This window comes from Pogoniulus pusillus, chromosome 1 (genome assembly GCF_015220805.1).
Source record: "Pogoniulus pusillus isolate bPogPus1 chromosome 1, bPogPus1.pri, whole genome shotgun sequence".
Classification (NCBI taxonomy): Eukaryota; Metazoa; Chordata; class Aves; order Piciformes; family Lybiidae; genus Pogoniulus; species Pogoniulus pusillus.
Window position 1 is genome coordinate 5,352,807 of NC_087264.1, and position 25,252 is coordinate 5,378,058.

The 25,252-nt window shown below is 49.4% G+C and overlaps 1 protein-coding gene across 2 annotated transcripts in view; it reads left to right on the forward strand.

Annotated features, from left to right (window-relative positions):
- The window catches only part of PRKCH (protein kinase C eta), a 192,360-nt gene that overhangs the window by 121,972 nt on the left and 45,136 nt on the right, over nucleotides 1-25,252 (forward strand). The window contains exon 11 of one of the 2 annotated variants that reach the window (XM_064154879.1): nucleotides 8,822-9,223. The exons of the other annotated variant lie outside the window; for it this stretch is intronic. Within the exon in view, the coding sequence (XP_064010949.1) occupies nucleotides 8,822-9,089 (268 nt within the window). The 3' untranslated portion in view covers nucleotides 9,090-9,223. Of the gene's footprint in view, nucleotides 1-8,821; nucleotides 9,224-25,252 lie in introns of those variants that run through there. 2 annotated transcript variants of the gene reach the window in all.

A 25,252-nucleotide genomic window follows, 5' to 3' on the forward strand; every position in this document is an offset into this window, starting at 1 on the left:
GCTTTGTTTTGCTTTAAATCTGTGATGCTGCAAAGCAGAGGTGTCTCTCTTCTCTTGTCAAGGGAAGATCTCTGTTTTGCCCTAAGCTGAGCTTTAGCTCTCTACTCAGCACTGCCTATTTATAGCTGCTTCCTGAAAAAATGTCAGCAAGTACAGTGTGATTCCTTATCCCATCATGCAGAGGGTAGGACTAGAATGCATTCAGGCATGAAAGCTTTTCTACATGGCCAGTCACAGTATATTGTGCACCCCTCTCTGCAGAGGAGTAGGACAGGGATAGATTTGGCATCAGCTCATGATAAATGTTGCCAGGAAAAGGTTAAGGTGATAATGAAGGCTGTTTGAGATAAAAATTTTGCTCACAGGGCAGTATTCTTCTACTGCTGCTTTCTTTAAGCTGACCTCAGAAAGGCAGGCTATTTAGTCTGGACAAGAAGAGGCTGAGAGGGGACCTTATTGCCCTCTACAACTACCTAAAAGGAGGTTGTAGTGAGGCTGGAGCTGGCCTCTTCTCCCACCTAGGACAAGAGGAAATGGCCTCAGGTTGCATCAGGGGAGATTTAGGTTGGATGTTTCATAGAATCATAGAATCAACCATGTTGGAAGAGACCTCTAAGATCATCCACTCCAGCCTAGCACCCAGCCATATCCAGTCAACCAGACCATGGCACTAAGTGCCTCATCCAGTCTTTTCTTGAGCACCTCCAGGGATGGAGACTCCACCACCTCCCTGGGCAGCCCATTCCAATTGCATCCAATGGGAGGAAGTTTTTAACTGAGCAGGTGGTCAGGCACTGGAACAGGCTGCCTGGGATGGTGGTGGAGTCACCATGCCTGGAGGTGTTCAAAAGAAGAGTGGATGTGGTGCTTGAGGCTATGGTCTAGTGATGAAGGATGCTGGGAGGAAGGTTGGACTGGCTGATCCTGGTGGTCCTTTCCAACCACAGCGATTCATAGTGATGAGATGTGCTGAGGGCTTTGGTTTAGCCAAGGACTTGTCAGTGTGAAACTCATGATTGGACTTGATGAGCTTGAAGGGCTTTTCCAAGCTAAGAAATAGTGTGCTGGTTCCTGTTGTTTGTAGGTAGGCTGGTTTGTGATTTTTATCAAAAGACTCTATGTGCTATTTCTCTTCAGGCAGCTCTTCCTGACTTCAGCTTTCCAGTTCAATAGTTCCCAGGGCAGAGGAAACATATTTGGGCTTTTGTGCATGCCAGAAACAAACCAAAACAGCATGCACATCTGAGTATTGTGAGATGACACGGTGGCTTGCTCAATGCAAGTAAACTAGTCCATTCATACTCTTCCAGAAAGTAAAGAGATAGTAAATGATTGCTTGGTCTCCAAGCTGGTGACACATGGGTTTGATTGGTGGACCACTAGATGGATAAAGAACTGACTTGATGGCCACACACAAAGAGTGGCTGTCAGTGGGTCCTTGTCCAAGTGGAGGCCAGGTGGAAGTTGGTCTCTTCTGCCAGGCAAACAGCAACAGAACAAGGGGACACAGTCTCAAGTTGTGGTGGGGGAGGTCTAGACTGGATGTTAGGAGGAAGTTGTTGTCAGAGAGAGTGATTGGCACTGGAATGGGCTGCCCAGGGAGGTGGTGGAGTTGCTGTCCCTGGAGGTGTTGAAGCAAAGCCTGGCTGAGGCACTTAGTGCCATGGTCTAGTTGATTGGATTGGACTGGATGATGTTGAAGGTCTGTTCCAACCTGGTTGATTCTATGATTCTATCCTGAGAGCTCATGCTAGTTAGCTTATTTTACTGCCTTTGTGCCTGTGTTGGTATTTCTAATGAAAGTGGCCCTTGTAGAGATGATTTGGGTCTGCTTGTCCTCCATCATGCCTCCAAATGTGAGATAGTTTGCACAGAGTCCCCCTGCTCTGATGTAGCACCAGCCACCCTTAAGCAGGTCTTGTGACTTCATTGCACTTAATGGGAAGGCAAAAGGTAGTAATACAATTATCCAGATCAGAATGAAGTGTTGCCTTTGGGCTGAACAGCAGCTCTGGGGGAAATTAGCTAGGCATGTTAAGAGGAAACGTTTACTTCCCTGTGTGTTACCTGAAAGCATCTCCTTCTGGTGTGTAGTGATCTTTATGATGGACAAAAGCTCAGTCTCCTCTCAGATCTGACAGGACTACCTGAAGGGACGTTTTAGCCAGGTGGTGGGTGGCCTCTTCTGCCAGGCAACCAGCAACAGAACAAGGGGACACAGTCTCAAGTTGTGCCAGGGAAAGTATAGGCAGGATGTTAGGAGGAAGATCTTCAAAGAGAGAGTGATTGGCATTGGAATGGGCTGCCCAGGATGGTGGTGGAGGCACCGTACCTGGAGGTCTTCAAGAAAAGACTGGATGAGGCACTTAGTACCATGGTGTAGTTGACTGGCTAGGGCTGGGTGCTAGGTTGGCCTGGATGATCTTGGAGGTCTCTTCCAACCTGGTTGATTCTATGATGGATACTGGTTAGGTCTCTGAAATCCTCACCTTTCCTTAGAGCAGGAAACCCATCAGGTCTGCAGCTGTGTGTCTCCTGACTGTTGACTGTTCCAAGGAATGAGGTTTTTTTGCAGCAGGTTAATTCCCTGCCAGTTCAAACAATGAACCCATGACACTTGAAGGCAGGTTTACATAAGCCTTTTATGGGGACTGGCTTTGCTGGAAAGGCTCTTATTAATTGAACCCACACTAAAGTTTCTTTCAGCAAAATCAATTAAAAAATACATGCTGAGAACAGAAGCTGAATGCCTTTGCTAATTACATACAGCCACTCTTATCAGACCAGCTCTTATCAGTGGGCTGTTTGCTTTTTCCACGGGTCAAGACATTGCAGACAGGGGATCCTTCACCTTCTTTCTCTTTTGTTTTGTTGTTTGGGGGATTTCTTTTGTGGGGAGATTCTGTTTATTCTCATCTCATGCCATTTTTCACATATGGAGCCAGATCTTGTTTCCCTTGAAGTCAAGGGGCTTTCCCCAGGGAGGTAAATTAGCAGTTGATCTGGATCTGTGACTGACACCAGCAGTGCCATGCAAGGCAAAGTGGTTGGCTGAGGGGATGCCTGCGTGCAGGGAATTACCATTGGTTACCTTAGCTTTGTATGGCTTTGTTTTCTTAGCTGTCTTGGTTCTACTTTAAATTCCCAGAGACTCACATATAGTTAATAGAACCAATAACAACTTACAGGATGCCTTTCCCTCTTCCCCTACCCCCTTTTTGCAAAGAAAAGGAATTAGATGTAGAGAGGAAAAGGTAAAGCACACCCAAATAAATAATGTCACTTTGATTTGGAAGTTAGAATCATAGAATCAACCAGGTTGGAAGAGACCTCCAAGATCATCCAGTCCAACCTAGCACCCAGCCCTAGCCAGTCAACCAGACCATGGCACTAAGTGCCTCATCCAGTCTCCTCTTGAAGACCCCCAGGGACGGTGCCTCCACCACCTCCCTGGGCAGCCCATTCCAATGCCAATCACTCTCTCTGTGAAGAACTTCTTCCTAACATCCAGCCTATACCTACCCCGGCACAACTTGAGACTGTGTCCCCTTGTTCTATTGCTGGTTACCTGGGAGAAGAGGCCACCCCCCACCTGGCTACAATGTCCCTTCAGGTAGTTGTAGACAGTAACAAGATCCCCCCTGAGCCTCCTCTCCTCCAGGCTGCACACCCCCAGCTCCCTCAACCTCTCCTCATAGGGTTTGTGCTCCAGGCCCCTCACCAGCCTTGTTGCCCTTCTCTGGACACCTTCCAGCACCTCAACATCTCTCTTGAATTGAGGAGCACAGAACTGGACACAGCACTCAAGGTGTGGCCTGACCAGTGCTGAGTACAGGGGCAGAATAACCTCCCTTGTCCTGCTGGCCACACTGCTCCTGATGCAGGCCAGGATGCCATTGGCTCTGCTGCCCACCTGGGCACACTGCTGGCTCATCTTCAGCTTACTGTCTATCAGTACCCCCAGGTCCCTTTCCTCCTGGCTGCTCTCAGCCACTCTGTCCCGAGCCTGTAGTGCTGCTTGGGGTTGTTGTGGCCAAAGTGCAGAACCTTGCACTTGGCCTTGTTCAATCTCATCCCATTGGCCTCTGCCCACCCATCCAGCCTGGCCAGGTCCCTCTGCATATAAATATATGTAAAATATACATATTATATATAAGTATAATACATGTTAATATAATAAATATTAATATGATAAAGTATTTGAGATAGGGGAGTTACAAAGAAGGTATAGGGAAGGGAAAACAAGATACAAAACATACCAAAAATAGATATTATATATAAGTATATATCTAAATATAATAAAGTTTTTGAGGTAGGGGAGTTACAAAGAAAGTACAGGGAAGGGAAAACAGGATACAAAACGTACCAAAAATAGATATTATATATAAATATATATATAAATATAATAAATATAATGAAGTATTTGAGATAGGGGAGTTACAAAGAAGGTATAGGGAAGGGAATACAAGATACAACATATATAAATATATATATGAATATAATAAAGTATTTGAGATAGGGGAGTTACAAAGAAGGTATAGGGAAGGGAAAACAAGATACAAAACATACCAAAAATAGATATTATATATAAGTATATATCTAAATATAATAAAGTATTTGAGGTAGGGGAGTTACAAAGAAAGTATAGGGAAGGGAATACAAGATACAACATATATAAATATATATATGAATATAATAAAGTATTTGAGATAGGGGAGTTACAAAGAAGGTATAAGGAAGGGAATACAAGATACAACATATATAAATATATATATGAATATAATAAAGTATTTGAGATAGGGGAGTTACAAAGAAGGTATAGGGAAGGGAAAACAGGATACCAAACATACACAAAATATGTATTATATATCTACATATAATAAAGTGTTTGAGGTAGGGGAGATGCAAGGAAGATATAGGGAGGGGAAAACAGGATACAAAATATGTATTCTATATCTAAATATAATAAATATAATTAAGTATTTGAGGGGAGTTACAAAAAAGGTTTAGGGAAGGGAAAACAAGATACAAAACATACCAAAAATAAATATTATATATAAGTACATATCTAAATATAATAAAGTATTTGAGATAGGGGAGTTACAAAGAAGGTATAAGGAAGGGAATACAAGACACAACATACATAAATATATATATCTAAATATAATAAATATGAATATAATAAAGTATTTGAGGTAGGGGAGTTACAAAGAATATATAGGGAAGGGAAAACAAGATACAAAACATACCAAAAATAGATATTATATATAAGTACATATCTAAATATAATAAAGTATTTGAGGTAGGGGAGTTACAAAGAATATATAGGGAAGGGAAAACAAGATACAAAATATATAAAAAAATAGATATTATATATAAATATATGTATAAAAATATAATAAATATAAACATAATGAAGTATTTGAGGTAGGAGAGTTACAAAGAAGGTATAGAGAAGGGAAAGCAGGACACAAAACATACAAAAAGTAGATATTGTATATAAATATAATGAAGTATTTGAGGTAGGGGAGTTACAAAGAAGGTATAGGGAAGGGAAAACAGGATACAAAAATATACCAAAAAAAAAAAAATAAATATAATGAAGTGTTTGAGGTAGGGGAGTTACAAAGAAGGTATAGGGAAGGGAAAACAGGATACCAAATATATATATATATATATATAAGCAGATTGATGGCAATGGGTTTTTCACCTCGTGCGCTGATGGCCATGCGGTAAAACAAAGAGCAGCAGGAGAGAGGAAGGTGATGCTGGCAGGCAGGGAGGCAGGGCAAGAGGGAAGGAAACAGGGAGTTCCTCTGTTTTTATAGGGGGCTGGACAACAAGTGGGAGTGGGCTAAGCACTACACCTGGAGTAAGGGTCAGACTCACTCCCAAAGTGGACTCAGGAGGACCTGGGGTCAGGGTCAAGACCACTCCCCCAGGTAACCCTTTGCATTAGCAAATGAAGAGAAATCTTCTGTTTAATGGAGTGTTCTTAAGTTTGGGTTTTTTTTAAAGCTTTTGCTTGAGTGTGCTGCAATAGATGCATCTGCAGGTAGACTTTGCTGCATTTGATGCCTTCTTCCCCACCCCCATTTGGCTGCATGCAGGTAGAGACACACAGCACCCAAGAGGAAGGGATGGGAAACATCTCAGCCACTGAATCATAGAGTAACTGAGGTTGGAAGAGACCTCAAGATCATCCAGTCCAACCTAGCACCCAGCCCTAGTCAATCAACCAGACCATGGCACTAAGTGCCTCAGCCAGGCTTTGCTTCAACACCTCCAGGGACAGCAACTCCACCACCTCCCTGGGCAGCCCATTCCAATGCCAATCACTCTCTCTAGCAACAACTTCCTCCTAACATCCAGCCCAGACTTCCCCCACCACAACTTGAGACTGTGTCCCCTTGTTCTGTTGCTGGTTGCCTGGGAGAAGAGACCAACCCCACCTGGCTACAGCCTCCCTTCAGGCAGTTGTATAGCATAGTGCCAGAATGGGGGTGAGTCTCAAGTCTGTGGATCACTTACAACTGTAGAATCTGGTCCCTACTGCTTTAGGATCAGTTCAGGATTGCTCCTAGAATTGGTGCTTTCTGTGACTGGGCCTCTAAAGAGAAGAGTAGATTTAAGCAGCATGAAATGAAGGATGTTGTATGTTATGAAAGCAATGAAAAGAATTAAATATAAGCTGATTTTTATGGTGAATGAGTGAAGCAAATCAGCTAAAAGCTTCAAATTGGCACTGAATAGCATACCAATAGCCTTGTCCCTGCAACTGCTCAGTGCAGAGAAGGAATTTTCATGCTGGAGTCTCTGGGAATGCTTCATTCAGCTTTAAATGATATAAATGAATGTGTCTTAGGGTCAGGAGTGTAGTAATGTCTGTGGATATCTTATCTGACAGTCAACAGCTCGTGTAGACTGATTTGTGCTTCTAGACAGCACATCTTCCACATTGTTTTCCACTCAGATGTGGTTGCTGCGTGCTTGCAAGCTGGGCTCTTTTACAGCCTCTGGCATGCAGTGTTTAAAGTGTTGTTTCTCTGCACTTGGTCAAATGGAAAGTGCAGAGGGAAAAAAAAAAGCCCCAGCCTCTCAGGTTTCCATGTCATGTTTAATCAGTCATTGTGCAGGACAGTTTAGTCCTGATTTACAGTTATGCTTACGAAGAGCAGTCCCTGTTTTGAGAGCCACATATCAGATCTCTGTGCCCCATTGACTCCACTGTATATAGTCTGTGAACTTGAATGCAACTTTCCACATGACTAAGGACTACTGAATAGCTTACAGAAGTTACTGGCTCTGATAGTGTCTACTTTTGCTTTATGGTATTTAAAGGGATTGATTTGAAACCTGCAAACCTTGCACATACTGAGTTTGTATAAACCATTAAAACCCAGAGCTCAAAGGGGCCTCAAGACTTTGCCTACTTCATCCACCTGCCCCAAGGCTGGATAACCTCTGCCTACTTTACTTTCACTCTTCTTCTCCTTTGATGTTAGTAGTTACATTTGCATGTCATAACTTGTGTACTACACATTCTCACAGGCACAAACTCCCCTTTACCAAATGATTGAAAGGCGACCTGGGTGTTGAGAATTCTGGTACAGGTGCAATAAAAATAAGCAGTATTGCTCATTCATGTCCATGGAGGAGATAAGTGATTGACATGGCTTCTGTTCCATCATGCTTTTCATAACTAATACATCCTTAAGAAGGCATTTCATAACTAAAATCATGCAGATGCAATTTAAGAAATAGCTATGTGCAGTCATCACAGCCAGGTTCTTGGGCTCAAGCTTCAAATCCTGAAGCATTTAGGTTAGGACTTGTAAAGCTAAGAAACTTTCCTTCTAAAAGAAGCTGCATGTTAGAAGAAAGTTCTTTACAGAGAGAAGGGTTTGCCATTGGAATGGCCTGCCCAAGGAGGTGGTGGAGTCGCTCTTCCTGGAGGTGTTGAAGCAAAGCCTGGCTGAGGCACTTAGTGCCATGGTCTAGTTGATTGTCTAGGGCTGGGTGCTAGGTTGGACTGGATGATCTTGGAGGTCTTTTCCAACCTGTCTGATTTTTATGACCTCCCTGGGCAGCCCATTCCAATGCCAATCACTCTCTCTAGCAACAACTTCTTCCTAACATCCAGCCCAGACCTCCCCCAACACAACTTGAGACTGTGTCCCCTTGTTCTCTTGCTGCTTGCCTGGCGAAGAGACCAACCCCACCTGGCTACAGCCTCCCTTCAGGTAGTTGTAGACAGCAATGAGGTCCACCCTGAGCCTCCTCTTCTGCAGGCTGCACACCCCCAGCTCCCTCAGCCTCTCCTCACAGAGCTGTGCTCCAGGCCCCTCACCAGCTTCATCGCCCTTCTCTGGACACCTTCCAGCACCTCAACATCTCTCTTGAATTGAGGAGCCCAGAACTGGACACAGCACTCAAGGTGTGGCCTGACCAGTGCTGAGTACAGGGGAAGAATAGCCTCCCTTGTCCTACTGGCCACACTGTTCCTGATCCAGCCCAGGATGCCATTGGCTCTGCTGCCCACCTGGGCACACTGCTGGCTCATATTTAGCTACTCTCTATCAGTACCCTCAGGTCCCTTTCCTCCTGGCCGCTCTCCAGGCACTCAGTCCCCAGCCTGTAGTGCTGCTTGGGGTTGTTGTGGCCAAAGTGCAGAACCCTGCACTTGGCCTTGTTCAATCTCATCCCATTGGCCTCTGCCCACCCATCCAGCCTGTCCAGGTCCCTCTGCAGGGCTCTCCTACCCTCCAACAAATCCACATCTGCTCCTAACCTGATGTCATACAACCTTTCTTTTTCACAGCACCTATCTAGGTTCTCTAAGCAAAGCTGGATTTTGGTTTCTGGAAGTATCTATGTCAGGAGCACAGGTGGCACAAGAGACTACTGGGAGCTTTGCTTGCAACAAGGTTATTCAAACTGCTTGTCCTTTGAGGGGCTGGACTAGACGATCTCCTGGGGTCTGTTCCAACCCCCTACCATTTTGTGATCTGCAGAAGCTTTCAGCAGTAATGTCAGAGAATATGATCTCTGAGTTAGTGTTAGGGGCTGATAAATATATATATATATAGCTGAGGAAAAAGGTCCCTGTCAGCCTAAATAAATGTTTTGTACATGTTTTTTGAAACAAAGATTATGCCAACGAAATGCTGTTGCATTTGCTCCTTCTGACTTGCTGAAATGGATAATTTCTTGACCCATCACTTGTTGCAGTGAGTTGAAACTACTATATGGAGACATAATAAATCAGTATTGTTGATATACTTGGCCTGAAGCAACTGCCAAGGCTATCCAGAGAGAATTTGACTTATTCTGGAACACAAACCCTATGAGGAGAGGCTGAGGGAGCTGGGGCTGTGCAGCCTGCAGAAGAGGAGGCTCAGGGCAGAGGTCATTGCTGTCTACAACTGCCTGAAGGGAGGCTGTAGCCAGGTGGGGTTGATCTCTTCTGCCAGGCAACCAGCAACAGAACAAGGGGACACAGTCTCAAGCTGTGGCAGGGGAGGTCTAGGCTGGATGTTAGGAGGAAGCTGTTGGCAGAGAGAGTGATTGGCATTGCAATGGGCTGCCCAGGGAGGAGGTGGAGGCACCGTCCCTGGAGGTGTTGAAGCAAAGCCTGGATGAGGCACTTAGTGCCATGGTCTAGTTGACTGGATAAGACTGAGTGCTAGGTTGGACTGGATGATGTTGGAGGTCTCTTCCAACCTGGTTGATTCTATGATTCTTTTAGCTGTGCCAAGATAAGCACCTGATATTACCCTGGTCAATGACGTGTAAATTGTATTAGTTCAGGACCTGCTGAGCCACCTGGACACCCACAAGTCCATGGGACCAGATGGGATCCATCCCAGGGTGCTGAGAGAGCTGGCAGCTGAGCTGGCCAAGCTGCTCTCCATCATTTTCCAGCAGTCCTGGCTCACTGGAGAGGTCCCAGGAGACTGGAAAATGGCCAATGTGGTCCCCATCCACAAGAAGGGTCGGATGGAGGAACCTGGGAACTACAGACCTGTCAGCCTGACCTCAGTGTCAGGGAAACTGATGGAGCAGGTTCTCTTGGGGGTGATAAGAGCGCACCTGAGGGATGGCAAAGAGCTCAGGTCCAGCCAGCATGGGTTTGGGAAGGGCAGATCCTGCCTTTCTAACCTGATCTCCTTCTATGATCAGGTACCCGCTTGGTGGATGTGGGGAGGCCTGTGGATGTGCTCTATCTGGACTTCAGCAAGGCCTTTGACACTGTCCCCCACAGCAAACTGCTGGCTAAGCTGTCAGCCCATGGCTTGGATGGCAACACTCTGTGCTGGGTTAGGAACTGGCTGGAGGGCCGGACCCAGAGAGTGGTGGTGAATGGTGCCACATCCAGCTGGCAGCTGTCACTAGTGGTGTCCCTCAGGGATCTGTGCTGGGCCCCATCCTCTTTAACATCTTCATAGATGATCTGGATGAGGGCATGGAGTCAGTCATCAGCAAGTTTGCAGATGACACCAAGCTGGGGGCAGATGTGGCTGGGTTGGAGGGCAGAAGGGCTCTGCAGCAGGACCTTGACCGCCTGGACAGATGGGCAGAGTCCAATTGGATGGGGTTCAATAGCTCCAAGTGCAGGGTGCTGCACTTTGGCCACAGCAACCCCATGCAGAGATACAGGCTGGGGTCGGAGTGGCTGGAGAGCAGCCAGACAGAGAGGGATCTGGGGGTGCTGATTGATACCCACCTGAACATGAGCCAGCAGTGTGCCCAGGTGGCCAAGAGAGCCAGTGGCATCCTGGCCTGCATCAGGAATGGTGTGGTCAGCAGGAGCAGGGAGGTCATTCTGCCCCTGTACTCTGCACTGGTTAGACCTCACCTTGAGTGCTGTGTTCAGTTCTGGGCCCCCCAGTTTAGGAAGGACATTGAGATGCTTGAGCGTGTCCAGAGAAGGGCGATGAGGCTGGGGAGAGGCCTTGAGCACAGCCCTACGAGGAGAGGCTGAGGGAGCTGGGATTGGTTAGCCTGGAGAAGAGGAGGCTCAGGGGAGACCTTATTGCTGTCTACAGCTACCTGAGGGGTGGTTGTGGCCAGGAGGAGGTTGCTCTCTTCTCTCAGGTGGCCAGCACCAGAACAAGAGGACACAGCCTCAGGCTGCGCCAGGGGAGATTTAGGCTGGAGGTGAGGAGAAAGTTCTTCCCTGAGAGAGTCATTGGACACTGGAATGGGCTGCCCGGGGAGGTGGTGGAGTCGCCGTCCCTGGAGCTGTTCAAGGCAAGATTGGACGTGGCACTTGGTGCCATGGTCTGGCCTTGAGCTCTGTGGTAAAGGGTTGGACTTGATGATCTGTGAGGTCTCTTCCAACCCTGATAATACTGTGATACTGTGTATTCTTTACACCAGTAAGCATGTGTGTGCTCTGCACATAGCAAACAGATTTGTAAAGTCACCCACTGACTTTCAACACCAGTGGTGCACCATTGTAGAACCTTTAGAGTCTAGTTCAGTCATCAGCTGCCTGTGGTGATACAGATCTAAACTGGAAGTTAGAGTAGCAAATCTCAACTGTTACATGGCAGCACTGCAGTAGTAGTTGTCTGGCTTGCAGTTCAGAATTTCCATGGGAGAAAATCCCTTCTTCTGCCAGTGGTACCCTGGGCAGGGTGTCAGGCTCAGCTTTGCCTCTGCCCTCTGCACGCCAGCAGAGCTGGTGCTGGGGCTTGTAGTTAGCTGCTGGTACAGGCCAGGCTGCAGACTGTGAAGCCTATTCCTATGGAGCAAGGGGAAAGCATTGCTCATCATTTGGCCTCTGAGTCATAACACCTTTGCTGTTAATAGGATCAGGAACCTCCCCTTTTTATGAGGCTGTGCCTAAAGGCACAATTTAGTCTCCAAATTGTATTACCCACTTATTTTTGCACTAAAGCAGATGGAAGTATTCCAGCTAACAGCAATGCACTTGGGAGCAAGCCTTCAAGTCTCAACCATGTACCAGGTGTGATGTATTCAAAGCCACAGAGATCTTCCATGCTCTGAGCTGATCTCTTTGGAATCAGCTGAAGTTTCCCAAGCAGGAGTTGTTAATAATCTCTAGACCTGCTTTCACCAGTTTCTCAGCAGCACAGTAGGAAAGTGCTCCTCAGTCAGGAAAATGACTTCCAGCCAGGAGAGGCTAAAGCTCCAATCCAGGTATACTGCTGCAGCAAAGTCCACCCAGTAACGATGTGAATGTTTGCATCTGAACCACTTATGATCTGCTCCGTTTTGGGGATGGGGGCTGGGGAGGAACATGTGTGTGTGCTGGAGGAGGGGATGGGGCTGGGGAGGAACATGTGTGTGTGCTGGAGGAGGGGATGGGGGCTGGGGAGGAGCATGTGTGTGTGCTGGAGGAGGGGATGGGGCTGGGGAGGAGCATGTGTGTGTGCTGGAGGAGGGGATGGGGCTGGGGAGGAACATGTGTGTGTGCTGGAGGAGGGGATGGGGCTGGGGAGGAGCATGTGTGTGTGCTGGAGGAGGGGATGGGGCTGGGGAGGAACATGTGTGTGTGCTGGAGGAGGGGATGGGGGCTGGGGAGGAACATGTGTGTGTGCTGGAGGAGGGGATGGGGGTTGGGGAGGAACATGTGTGTGTGCTGGAGGAGGGGATGGGGCTGGGGAGGAACATGTGTGTGTGCTGGAGGAGGGGATGGGGCTGGGGAGGAGCATCTGTGTGTGCTGGAGGAGGGGATGGGGCTGGGGAGGAGCATGTGTGTGTGCTGGAGGAGGGGATGGGGCTGGGGAGGAACATGTGTGTGTGCTGGAGGAGGGGATGGGGATGGGGAGGAGCATGTGTGTGTGCTGGAGGAGGGGATGGGGCTGGGGAGGAACATGTGTGTGTGCTGGAGGAGGGGATGGGGCTGGGGAGGAACATGTGTGTGTGCTGGAGGAGGGGATGGGGATGGGGAGGGACATGTGTGTGTGCTGGAGGAGGGGATGGGGCTGGAGAGGAGCATGTGTGTGTGCTGGAGGAGGGGATGGGGATGGGGAGGGACATGTGTGTGTGCTGGAGGAGGGGATGGGGCTGGGGAGGAGCATGTGTGTGTGCTGGAGGAGGGGATGGGGTTGGGGAGGAGCATGTGTGTGTGCTGGAGGAGGGGATGGGGATGGGGACGAGCATGTGTGTGTGCTGGAGGAGGGGATGGGGATGGGGAGGGACATGTGTGTGTGCTGGAGGAGGGGATGGGGATGGGGAGGAGCATGTGTGTGTGCTGGAGGAGGGGATGGAGGTGAGAAATTTGGGAAAAGCAGGGTTAGTAGTGGGAGGTAGCAGGGGAGGATTCTTTCATGTGAAAACCTGTGTGTCAAAAGGAGCAGTGGGAGATGATCCCTTCATGCTCCTGGTGGACTTGCTCCCATGTGCTGCTGCAGTGAGGCTGCAGCATGTTTCAGTGTGCAGTGGCACTGGTATTAGAGTGCAGGCTCTGGTGTGTGACATTTAATGTGCAGGCTTCGGGTTTTCTCCTCTCCCCTCTGGGCCTGGTGACGTTCCTTTTGACATTTTACCTGAGGATGGAAACGAAGCAAGGTCCTGTGTCCTTGGTGACTTGTGACTAAAAGCTGGACTCGTGGGCTTTGTGTTTCTGTGTTTCACTCTCTCTTGACCCTAAGTTGAGGAATTGTATACCTGTATGTGGTTTGGGGATTTCAACACAACCTTAGCAAGTTGAAGTAACCTTTGCCATTGCAGTTACCTTCTCTGAAGTTTTCCCTCCTCTTTCTGTAGCCATCCTTCCCAGCTGGAGCTCCCCCAGTTCACTGCTTCTCATATCGCTACTTTGAAACCTGTTGCTGAAGCAGCAACTTAGCAGCAGATTTTCTGCCTTCAGCCTCTGCTGAGCATAGAAGAGAGCAAAGATCTTGGCAGCTGACTCCTGCTTCTTGCTTCTCTGCCCAGCCTTGATAAATGAGAAAGCCAAGAAGCTTCTGTGACTCATGCCAGCTGGCCAAGCTCCCAAGGAGGCAGCCCACCCACCATGAAGGTCAGAGCGTAACACTGCCAGGAGCATGGAGGAGGAGTGCTACTCACTGGGGTCTCTCTGGGGGCAGGGACTGCCCCTGTGGAAGGGTTAAAGCTCTTCATCTCCTTTGTGCTACTTGAGATACAGCAAGCTTTGGCCACAACAACCCCAAGCAGCGCTGCAGGCTGGGGACAGAGTGGCTGAGAGAAGCCAGGAAGAAAGGGACCTGGGGGTGCTGGTAGAGAGTAGCTGAAGATGAGCCAGCAGTGTGCCCAGGTGGCCAAGAGAGCCAATGGCATCCTGGCCTGGCTAAGGAACAGTGTGGCCAGCAGGACAAGGGAGGTTATTCTGCCCCTGTACTCAGCACTGCTCAGGCCACACCTTGAGTGCTGTGTCCAGTTCTGGGCTCCTGTTGTGGAGGCAGGAGTTAATGTATCACAGTATCACAGTATCATTAGGGTTGGAAGAGACCTCACAGATCATCAAGTCCAACCCTTTACCACAGAGCTCAAGGCTAGACCATGGCACCAAGTGCCACGTCCAACCCTGCCTTGAAGTGCCCCAGAGACGGCGACTCCACCACCTCCCCGGGCAGCCCATTCCAGTGTCCAATGACTCTCTCAGTGAAGAACTTTCTCCTCACCTCCAGCCTAAATCTCCCCTGGTGCAGCCTGAGGCTGTGTCCTCTTGTTCTGGTGCTGGCCACCTGAGAGAAGAGAGCAACCTCCTCCTGGCCACAACCACCCCTCAGGTAGTTGTAGACAGCAATGAGGTCACCCCTGAGCCTCCTCTTCTCCAGGCTAGTGTGGCTGAGTCGGGAATTTTATACAGAAATAATTATTTTATTTTCCCAAAAACCTGCCCCCAAAACTATCTATACAAAGATTAGTTTAGTTTAATTAGCAGATTGAGTTGCGTGAGAATTATCCACAGGGATACCATCAATAATCTGACTGTTGTGGAAGTCAGAGGTTGGAAAAGGCTTTAGCTATTAATTAATAGCAGTTTTCTTACTGATAAAGTTGAGCCAAAATAACTCAGGATCAGGCTTCCTTGCTCGGGTCTGCCTCTGTCGTTCCCTTTTCAGCAGTCGCGGGTGGATGGTTAAGAGTTGTTAAGCTCTCACGAAGGTGTCAGTGGGGAAGCTGTTCTTTGAAGCTTTCTGTATGCAGCTTAGGGGAGCCGGGGGGGGAGAAGTATCAGGCAGGCATGAAGGTTCAGGCAGGGATGAACTCCAAGGTGGGAGCCCCCAAAGGCGGGAAGACCCCAATATTTATACCCTCGCTAGACAAAGGGCAGAGTTACCACACCTTAGGCGTGAAAAGGCACAGCCAATGCCGGCCAGATCCCAGCGCGGGCACTGCACAGGGCACTCCTCGTGTGGGCAGGACCCCTTTGCTCACCCCCTTCATGCCCGCAGGGCAGGCGAGGAGGGGGAACCAGGCAGCTTTCCCTCTCCCCTGACATCATGGCAGGAGAGGAATTTAGGGGTACAGGACTCCAGGACAGCTCCTCAATTCAAGAGAGATGCTGGAACATGTCCAGAGAAGGGCAAGGAAGCTGGTGAGGGGCCTGGAGCACAGCCCTGTGAGAAGAGGCTGAGGGAGCTGGGGGTGTGCAGCCTGCAGAAGAGGAGGCTCAGGGCAGACCTCATTGCTGTCTACAACTGCCTGAAGGGAGGCTGTAGCCAGGTGGGGTTGGGCTCTGCTGCCAGGTGACCAGCAACAGAATAAGGTGGTGGGGGAAGCAGAGTCTGGATGTTAGGAGGAAGTTCTTCCCAGAGAGAGTGATTGGCATTGGAATGGGCTGCCCAGGGAGGTGGTGGAGTTGTTGTCCCTGGAGGTGTTGAAGCAAAGTCTGGCTGAGGCACTTAGTGCCATGGTCTGGTTGATTGTCTAGGGCTGGGTGCTAGGTTGGACTGGATGGTGTCGGAGATCTCTTCCATCCTGGTTGATTCTGTGATTCTAAGGAAGGGGATGTCAATTGACAGTGTCTGGTGGCTTAGCTGTTACCTCTGCATGAGTTAAATGTAGCATGAACTATTGGGTAGCTCCATGGTCTGTCACATCTGGAATGGGTTAATTGAGGTCACTGTTTGACTGGGAGCCTTCTCTACTTTCTCTTCAATTTCTTACAACCAGACTTAAGCTGAAATTCTCCATCTCTTCTCCAGGGAAGCTTCTAATATTTCCAAGTCTTTCCTCTGCTTGCATCTTCCTTGAAACCTTCCTGTGGTTTGGGGGGAGTTCAAGCCGTTCTCCTGGTCCCTGGTGGACACATCCAGTTAGAAATGGCTGTGCCTCCATAGAGTTGGCTTGTAGACGTGAGCACATATTTCCCACATGCTCCTGATCCCAAATTCCCTGGAGTCCTTGCTGAGTATGTGAGGCTGCCTGTAGCCAGTGGGTCTGACACAGTTGCTGCTCGCTCGCAGGCTTTGCTGTGGCCTGTGCTGGCAGGGCTGTCCATAGCATTGGCCAAGCGAGTGGCTGTGTGCCAGACACAGTTATGTAAGGCAGAATTGCAACATTAATTACATGTCCTGGCTTGAGGTTGAGTTCTGGACACCAGAAGTAGTCTCAGATGTTTCAATGTGGCTTTTGCAAACAAGATAAACAAACTTTCTTTTACAGGCTTTGAGTTCTGCTGCTCCTTTGTGGAGCATCCTCTCTTTTGGGACATTTTCCCTGCCACCAAGAGGGGACACAGCAGTTTTTCTGGCAATGCTGCCAAGCATAGCTATGATGCCTAAGTATCTGAGCTGCAGGAAGGCTGGCACTTCCATGCAAACAGATTAGAAAGGGAAACTTCAAGTTCTTTCTTCGTTCTTGGTCACCTCTGCCAGCAGAGGCAGAGAGGGATGTATGGATGCAACACACTGCTGCCAGCACTACCAGGACCAGCAGAGGCAGGGAGGGATGTATGACTGCAACACACTGCTGCCAGCACTACCAGGACCAGCAGAGGCAGGGAGGGATGTATGACTGCAACACACTGCTGCCAGCACTACCAGGACCAGCAGAGGCAGGGAGGGATGTATGGATGCAACACACTGCTGCCAGCACTACCAGGGCCAGCAGAGACAGGGAGGGATGTATGGATGCAACACACTGCTGCCAGCACTACCAGGGCCAGCAGAGACAGGGAGGGATGTATGGATACAACACACTGCTGCCAGCACTACCAGGGCCAGCAGAGGCAGGGAGGGATGTATGGATACAACACACTGCTGCCAGCACTACCAGGGCCAGCAGAGACAGGGAGGGATGTATGGATACAACACACTGCTGCCAGCACTACCAGGGCCAGCAGAGGCAGGGAGGGATGTATGGATGCAACACACTGCTGCCAGCACTACCAGGGCCAGCAGAGGCAGGGAGGGATGTATGGATACAACACACTGCTGCCAGCACTACCAGGGCCAGCAGAGACAGGGAGGGATGTATGGATACAACACACTGCTGCCAGCACTACCAGGGCCAGCAGAGGCAGGGAGGGATGTATGGATGCAACACACTGCTGCCAGCACTACCAGGGCCAGCAGAGGCAGAGAGGGATGTATGGAGGTGAGGAGAAAGTTCTTCACTGAGAGAGTGATTGGCTACTGGAATGGGCTGCCTGGGGAGGTGGTGGAGTCGCCATCCCTGGAGCTGTTCAAGGCAGGATTGGACGTGGCACTTGGTGCCATGGTCTAGCCTTGAGCTCTGTGGTAAAGGGTTGGACTTGATGATCTATGAGGTCTCTTCCAACCTTGGTGATACTGTGATACTGTGATGCAACACACTGCTGCCAGCACTACCAGGGCCAACAGAGGCAGGGAGGGATGTATGGATACAACACACTGCTGCCAGCACTACCAGGGCCAGCAGAGGCAGGGAGGGATGTATGGATGCAACACACTGCTGCCAGCACTACCAGGGCCAGCAGAGGCAGGGAGGGATGTATGGATGCAACACACTGCTGCCAGCACTACCAGGGCCAGCAGAGGCAGGGAGGGATGTATGGATGCAACACACTGCTGCCAGCACTACCAGGACCAGCAGAGGCAGGGAGGGATGTATGGATGCAACACACTGCTGCCAGCACTACCAGGACCAGCAGAGGCAGGGAGGGATGTATGACTGCAACACACTGCTGCCAGCACTACCAGGGCCAGCAGAGGCAGGGAGGGATGTATGACTGCAACACACTGCTGCCAGCACTACCAGGACCAGCAGAGGCAGGGAGGGTTTTGCAGGGAGGGTTCTCAATTCCTACGCTTATTTGGCAGAGGTGAGAAATTAATTTGAGGCAGTGTAAATTTTGTATAAAAATATATTAAATTTAATATTTTGAACTCTCACCACCTCCAACCACTGTATATTAATACAATGTTCAGTCCACGGTTATGAAAACAATTTAGGACAAAACATGTACAGGGATTTGGTTATTTAACTAGCAAACATGCAAGCTATAAACAGAGAGAGGAGTTTTCCCTGCAGCTTAATGCCACTTGGGATCTTTATGCTATTTGCCCAGCAGGGTGGGCTGGAACTCTTTCTGCTCTATGGCAGAGGTAACTTATATTACAGAGGTGTTAAAGCTTTACTCACAAGTGTTATTAATTACTAATCACCCTCTGGAGCTGTGTCACAGCCTGTGTCACAGTATCACAGTATCATCAGGGTTGGAAGAGACCTCACAGATCATCAAGTCCAACCCTTTACCACAGAGCTCAAGGCTAGACCATGGCACCAAGTGCCACGTCCAGTCCTGCCTTGAACAGCTCCAGGGACGGCAACTCCACCACCTCCCCGGGCAGCCCATTCCAGTGTCCAATGACTCTCTCAGTGAAGAACTTTCTCCTCACCTCCAGCCTAAATCTCCCATGGTGCAGCTTGAGGCTGTGCCTAGTGTCCAGACTTGAGGGGATCTGCCTGTGGACTCTTTGAGGATGGAATCTTCCCAGCTTGAGGGGAGATGATAAATCTTCCCAGTTTCTGGGGTCTTAGGTTTTCTCTAACCTTTGTTCTCCTGGCGAGGGATGATCTCTGCCTTTGATGCTGCTGTCTTCTTCTGGATGCTGTGTCCAGGGATCTCAGCTTGGCAGGATTTCAGGAGCAGAAGAATATAGGTGCTGTCTCTGGCATGGTTCTTCACAGCTAGCAGGCCGTGTGTGTGGGTGCAGACAATCCAAAGTCTGCCTCCTGGTTCTCTCAGCGGCAATGGCTTTTACCAGGCAATAAGCAGCGGCGAGCATGCAAAGTGTGCTCAGCTGCTGGGAGTCTGAGCTCCGTAAGTAAATCAGTGCAGGATCTGATTCTGATAGCAATATAGCTTGCAGATATGCACAACTGGATTAGGAGGCTATAGGCTCCTTATATGTGTATGTGCAGGCTTAAATGAGCTCCGCATCTAAGGTAGGCAGGCAGGTGAGCTGCGATTGAATCAAAGCATGAGGTCTGAGCCTCGGAGCATCGGAGCTATGCAGTGGCATCCGAGCCTGTGGGTCTGAGCAGCAGGGCGCTGCAGTGTGGTCCCAGCTGAGCTGCGGGTAGGGTCAGAGAACACGTGTTGTTTGCCTCTGCACCCCCATTTATTGACTGTGGGCTGAGATTAATGGCCTCTTTGGCCACTAGAGTGACCAATCAGGTTGGCAGTAAGCCAAACCTTACCATAATAGGCAGAAGGCTCTAGCCTGGACTTTCCCAAATATGGGGATCACATGGATGGCATCCTGGCCTGCATCAGGAACAGTGTGGCCAGTAGGACAAGGGAGGTTATTCTGCCCCTGTACTCAGCACTGGTCAGGCCACACCTTGAGTACTGTGTCCAGTTCTGGGCCCCTCAATTCAAGAAAGATGTTGAGGTGCTGGAACATGTCCAGAGAAGGGCAACAAAGCTGGTGAGGGGCCTGGAACACAAATCCTATGAGGAGAGGTTGAGGGAGCTGGGCCTGTTTAGTCTGGAGAAGAGGAGGCTCAGGGGTGATCTTATTACTGTCTACAACTACCTGAAGGGGCATTGTAGCCAGGTAGGGGGTGGCCTCTTCTCCCAGGCAACCAGCAATAGAACAAGGGGACACAGTCTCAAGTTGTGCCAGGGTAGGTATAGGCTGGATGTTAGGAAGAAGTTCTTCACAGAGAGAGTGATTGGCATTGGAATGGGCTGCCCAGGGAGGTGGTGGAGGCACCGTCCCTGGGGGTGTTCAAGAAAAGCCTGGATGAGGCACTTAGTGCCATGGTCTAGTTGACTGGATAGGGCTGGGTGCTAGGTTGGACTCGATGATCTTGGAGGTCTCTTCCAACCTGCTTGATTCTATGATTGTATGATTCTATGATTTGCCCCAGGGAGACACGAGCTGGGTGTGTGGGCTTACACAACCTGTTTACAACCAGGGGTCCTGGCAGCAAAACATGTCCAGGCATGTATAAGCATAAACAAGCCTCTGTTCAGGCCTACAGGCCCTCCACGACAGAGGGATATATGGATGCAACACACTGCTGCCAGCACTACCATAGAGGTTGTCAGGGACTGGGTGTGTGCTGGGTAAGAGATGGCTGTGGATCATGGTCTGGCTCTAATGGCTTCTCTCCCCCATCCTCCTGCAACTGAAGTCATTAATGCTCTTTAAGACAGGATGGAAACAAACCCAAACAACAACAGTCTACAAAATAATTTGGTCTCTCCAGACTATCTCACTGAGTTTTTTTTTCCCTGCAATTGAAGCAATTAGTCCCCTGCCATCCCATTTTTAGCCAGACTGGAAACAATTGGCTGGACAATAACAATTTGCCTCCTGGCAGGGCAGTCACCAGATCCATTCTATGATGGGAAAGGTGAGACTTCTTCCCTTGCCTGTCTCTGGGGGGAAGAATTTCACTGAAGAAATTCCTGTGGGCACTTCTGGAAGCCCTTTTTCTGTGCAGCCCCTCCCAGTGAGTCACAGCCTGTGGTTCTTCTGAGAGCCCTCTGTAGGGTTGCATTTTCTCTCAGCCTGCTGCGGGGTTAACCCTCTGTGGTTTTGCTCAGGCATTCTCCTTCCTCTGTGACCCATCCCACTCACTGGCTGATGATGTAGATAGTGGGTGCCAGAAAGTCAAGAAGGAGCCTATGGTTTATGTGAACAGCAGGCCAATATAGGGCTCCCACAGAGAAAGGGGGAAAGGTTTCTCCAGTCTTGCTCATCTAAGTGGTACCTGATCTAGGAATGGCTCAGCCTGTGTAAGGGGTCAGTGCTGCTGAGCAGGAGACTGCCTGATTTGAGCAAATGTATTGGAGTCTGGCAAAAAGCAGGGGCTGTGGCAGGGAGGACAGGTGCCAGCTGAGGTCCTATAGTAGCATCTGCATAGACACAGCCACAACAAAGCTCTGCCACAGCAACCTGGAAAATCTCTCCATTCCTATAACTGCTTACAACACAAAAAAAGTGAAGTTCTGTCCTCTGCTGAAGGCAAAGGCCGTGCACAGGGCCCTTCTTCTTGCTGCTGTTGTTGGCTATAACATGAGGGGAAATGCTGGGTTCCCCCTCTGTCACTGCATCTCTCTGCAGGGCACCATATCTACCTGGCACACAGCATCCTTCCTGCCCAGAAAAGCACAGCTGAGAGGGAGCATGGAAGGGCAGGCTCAGGTAGAAAAGCAATGTGGCCAAGCTGCTGGAGGAGAAGGCTTAAATCACCAGGAAGAGAGACCTTGCTGTCTTTAGCTCCTAAAAGAGCAACCCTGGTAGCAGCTTAGCAGCTGGCCAGTGCTAAACCCAAGCACTTTAAAGGAAAGGTGTAGGAAGAAGCTAAGCCTGAATCCATCCTCTATCTCTTAAAGGAAAGATGTAGGAAGACTCTAAGCCTGAATCCATCCTCTATCTCTTAAAGGAAAGGTATAGGAAGAAGCTAAGCCTGAATCCCTCCTCTGTCTCTTAAAGGAAAGATGTAGGAAGAAGCTAAGCCTGAATCCCTCCTCTGTCTCTTAAAGGAAAGGTGTAGGAAGAAGCTAAGCCTGAATCCATCCTCTGTCTCATTTCTTAACAAGGTAAAAGGCACAGGGTTGCTAGTGAGGTGTCAGAAAGAGCTCCATCTGCCCAGGGCAGCCTAGGACAAAAGGAAGCTCTGCTTGCTCAGCTGCTGGGTTTAGCAGCAAGCCGCTGTGTGTTTGAGTAGTGTGTCACTAATGCTGGAGCTTTGATGTTCTATGGTATGAAGGTGCCATGTGGGCACCAAGGCTTTGGAGCACTTTGCCTTGAAATAGAAAGCTGGGCTGGAGAGCTAGGTGGGGAAAAAATCTGCCATCCATGCTCATCAGGGGAGGCACAGCGAAGTGTTCCTGCCTGATACCTGGAGCGTGCATTAGCTCTGGGCAGAGCCTGCTGCATGTAGACATCATACTGGGTGTCTGCTGCATCTGCTCCATGTCTGGACAGCTGCTCTGGGAGTGTGCTTTGTTGCTGTGGAGAAATGAAAGGCTGTTGATAAGAGTTGTCTTCTTGTTGGGTGTTTTTCTGTTTTGAGTCATTCTAGCCATGGTGAAGGTCACCAGCAATGCCAGGGGAGGTGGCAAACCTTGGAGTGGGCACTGAGATCCAGGCAGCAAGAGTGACAGAGCTGAAGAGGAGCAGTGAGGTGCAGCCTTCCTCTAGGTTTGCCTCTCAAGTCAGTATTGTGCAGGCAGGTGGTGTTCTGGGCTGTGAAGCCTGTGTTGGAGCTCAAGGTGGGGTCAGTCTCTTTCCCCAATATCAGGTGATAGAAAGGAGAGGAAATGGCCTTAAATTGTGTCAAGGAGGTTTAGACTGGATGTTAGGAAAGAAATGTTTCCTGAAAGAGTAGTCAGGTATTGGAACAGGCTGCCCAGTGAGGTGGTGGAGTCACCGTGCCTAGAGGTGTTTAAGACACATGTGGGCATGGCACTTTGGGAGGTGGTTTAATTGCCATGGTGTTGTTGGGTTGGTGGCTGGAGTCAGTGATCTGAGAGATCCTTTTCCAGCTGAAATTATTCTGTCATTCTACTCAGGCATGCACGATGGAAATGCAGAGATTCAAAACCAGCAGTACAGAACTCAGGAACTGGTCAGAGAGAAAGAAAATTGCTTGTGCACTTGTGTCACTATGGTGCTGTGCAAGTCATCACAGGGACAATGTGACATAGGAAGCAAAAGTAGCCTTGTGTTTAGAATCATGGAATCAGTCAGGGTTGGAAGGGACCACAAGGATCAGCTAGTTCCACCCACCCTGCCATGGCCAGGGACACCCTACCCCACATCAGGCTGGCCACAGCCTCATCCAGCCTGACTTTAAACATCTCCAGGGATGGGGCCACAACCACCTCCCTGGGCAACCCATTCCAGCCTCTCACCACTCTCATGGGGAAGAATTTCCTCCTCACGTCCAGCCTGAATCTCCCCACGTCCAGCCTGAATCTCCCCACCTCCAGCTTTGCTCCATTCTCCCTCGTCCTGTCACTACTTGATATGCTAAAAACTGCCTCCCCAGCTTTTCTGTGGGCCCCCTATGCTTATGTAGTCAAGACCTGTGTAAGTGAGAGAGGTCCTGACAGCTTCACATCTCCCTCAGATAACACAGGAAAGTTCCAGAGTCCTGTAGTCTGCAGTGTTGGCCTGGAAAAGGCTGAGGTGAGAAGAGTTGTCACAAGCACCTTCCTGTCAGTGAGGTGAAGCGAGGCAAAGGGTGAACAAGCAGATTCACAGCATGAATTGCCTCTGAATCAGCTAACTGAAAGGCACATGCTGCTGCTGGGTAACACCCCTAGATTTCCATCTTAGCTGGAGCTTGCTACATGCCAGTGTTAGTCATGATTCCCATTCCTGTCCTGAGAAAACCCTTGTGCTTCCTTACAGAAACTTCCCAGTTCCGCTTTCTGGAATTGATGCTCCTGGGTGATGAGAGAAACAGGGCATTGATTCTTCATGTAGCAAGGATGTGCCTATAGATGCCTGTGGGAAAGGGATGAGATAATTATTCAATTCAAGAAAGATGTTGAGGTGCTGGAACATGTCCAGAGGAGGGCAACAAAGCTGGTGAGGGGCCTGGAGCACAAATCCTATGAGGAGAGGTTGAGGGAGCTGGGCCTGTTTAGTCTGGAGAAGAGGAGGCTCAGGGGTGATCTTATTACTGTCTACAACTACCTGAAGGGGCATTGTAGCCAGGTGGGGGGTGGCCTCTTCTCCCAGGCAACCAGCAACAGAACAAGGGGACACAGTCTCAAGTTGTGCCAGGGTAGGTCTAGGCTGGATATTAGGAAGAAGTTCTTCACAGAGAGAGTGATTGGCATTGGAATGGGCTGCCCAGGGAGGTGGTGGAGGCACCGTCCCTGGGGGTCTTCAAGAAAAGCCTGACTGAGGCACTTAGTGCCATGGTCTGGTTGATTGGTTAGGGCTGGGTGCTAGGTTGGACTGGATGATCTTGGAGGTCTCTTCCAACCTGGTTGATTCTATGATTCTATGATTCTAAGAGCAATCTTCCATTGTGGTGCTACAGAAAGCTGAGTCATGCCAGGTGGGTCCTAGGCACACAGTACCACTGACCCTTCTCCCTCCGGGACCAAAGTGCCCACTGCACTGGGCAGTTGATGCTTGGGTTGCAGTGAGTGTCCTGCAGAGACTTGACATCTCTCTATGCTAAAGTGCTTTGTTCAGATCCCATTTTAATCCTTTCACTAGATGGGAGTCAGTTGAGACAGTGCTTATTTTAATTTCCTGACTCATTTCATGTGTTGCAGGAAGAAGTGAGCTAGCAGCTTTTGTGCATGGTGGCTGTGTCACTTGAGCACTGACTGACTCTTGCTCTAAGTTACCTCTGCTTTGCTTGCACTCAGGCAACCAGCTAAGGCACCTCATGTGGCAACTGAGGGGCTGGAAGGGACCTCGGAAGGTCAGCTAGAGTCATAGAATCAATCAGGTTGGAAGAGACCTCCAAGATCATCCAGTCCAGCCTAGCACCCAGCCCTAGCCAGTCAACCAGACCATGGCACTAAGTGCCTCAGCCAGGCTTTGCTTCAGCACCTCCGGGGACGGTGCCTCCTCCACCTCCCTGGGCAGCCCATTCCAATGCCAATCACTCTCTCTGACAACAACTTCCTCCTAACATCCAGCCTGTACTTCCCCCACCACAACTTGAGACTGTGTCCCCTTGTTCTGTTGCTGCTTGCCTGGCAGAAGAGACCAACCCCACCTGGCTACAGCCTCCCTTCAGGGAGTTGTAGACAGCAATGAGATCACCCCTGAGCCTTCTTCAGGCTGCACACCCCCAGTTCCCTCAGCCTATCCTCATAGGGTTTGTGTTCCAG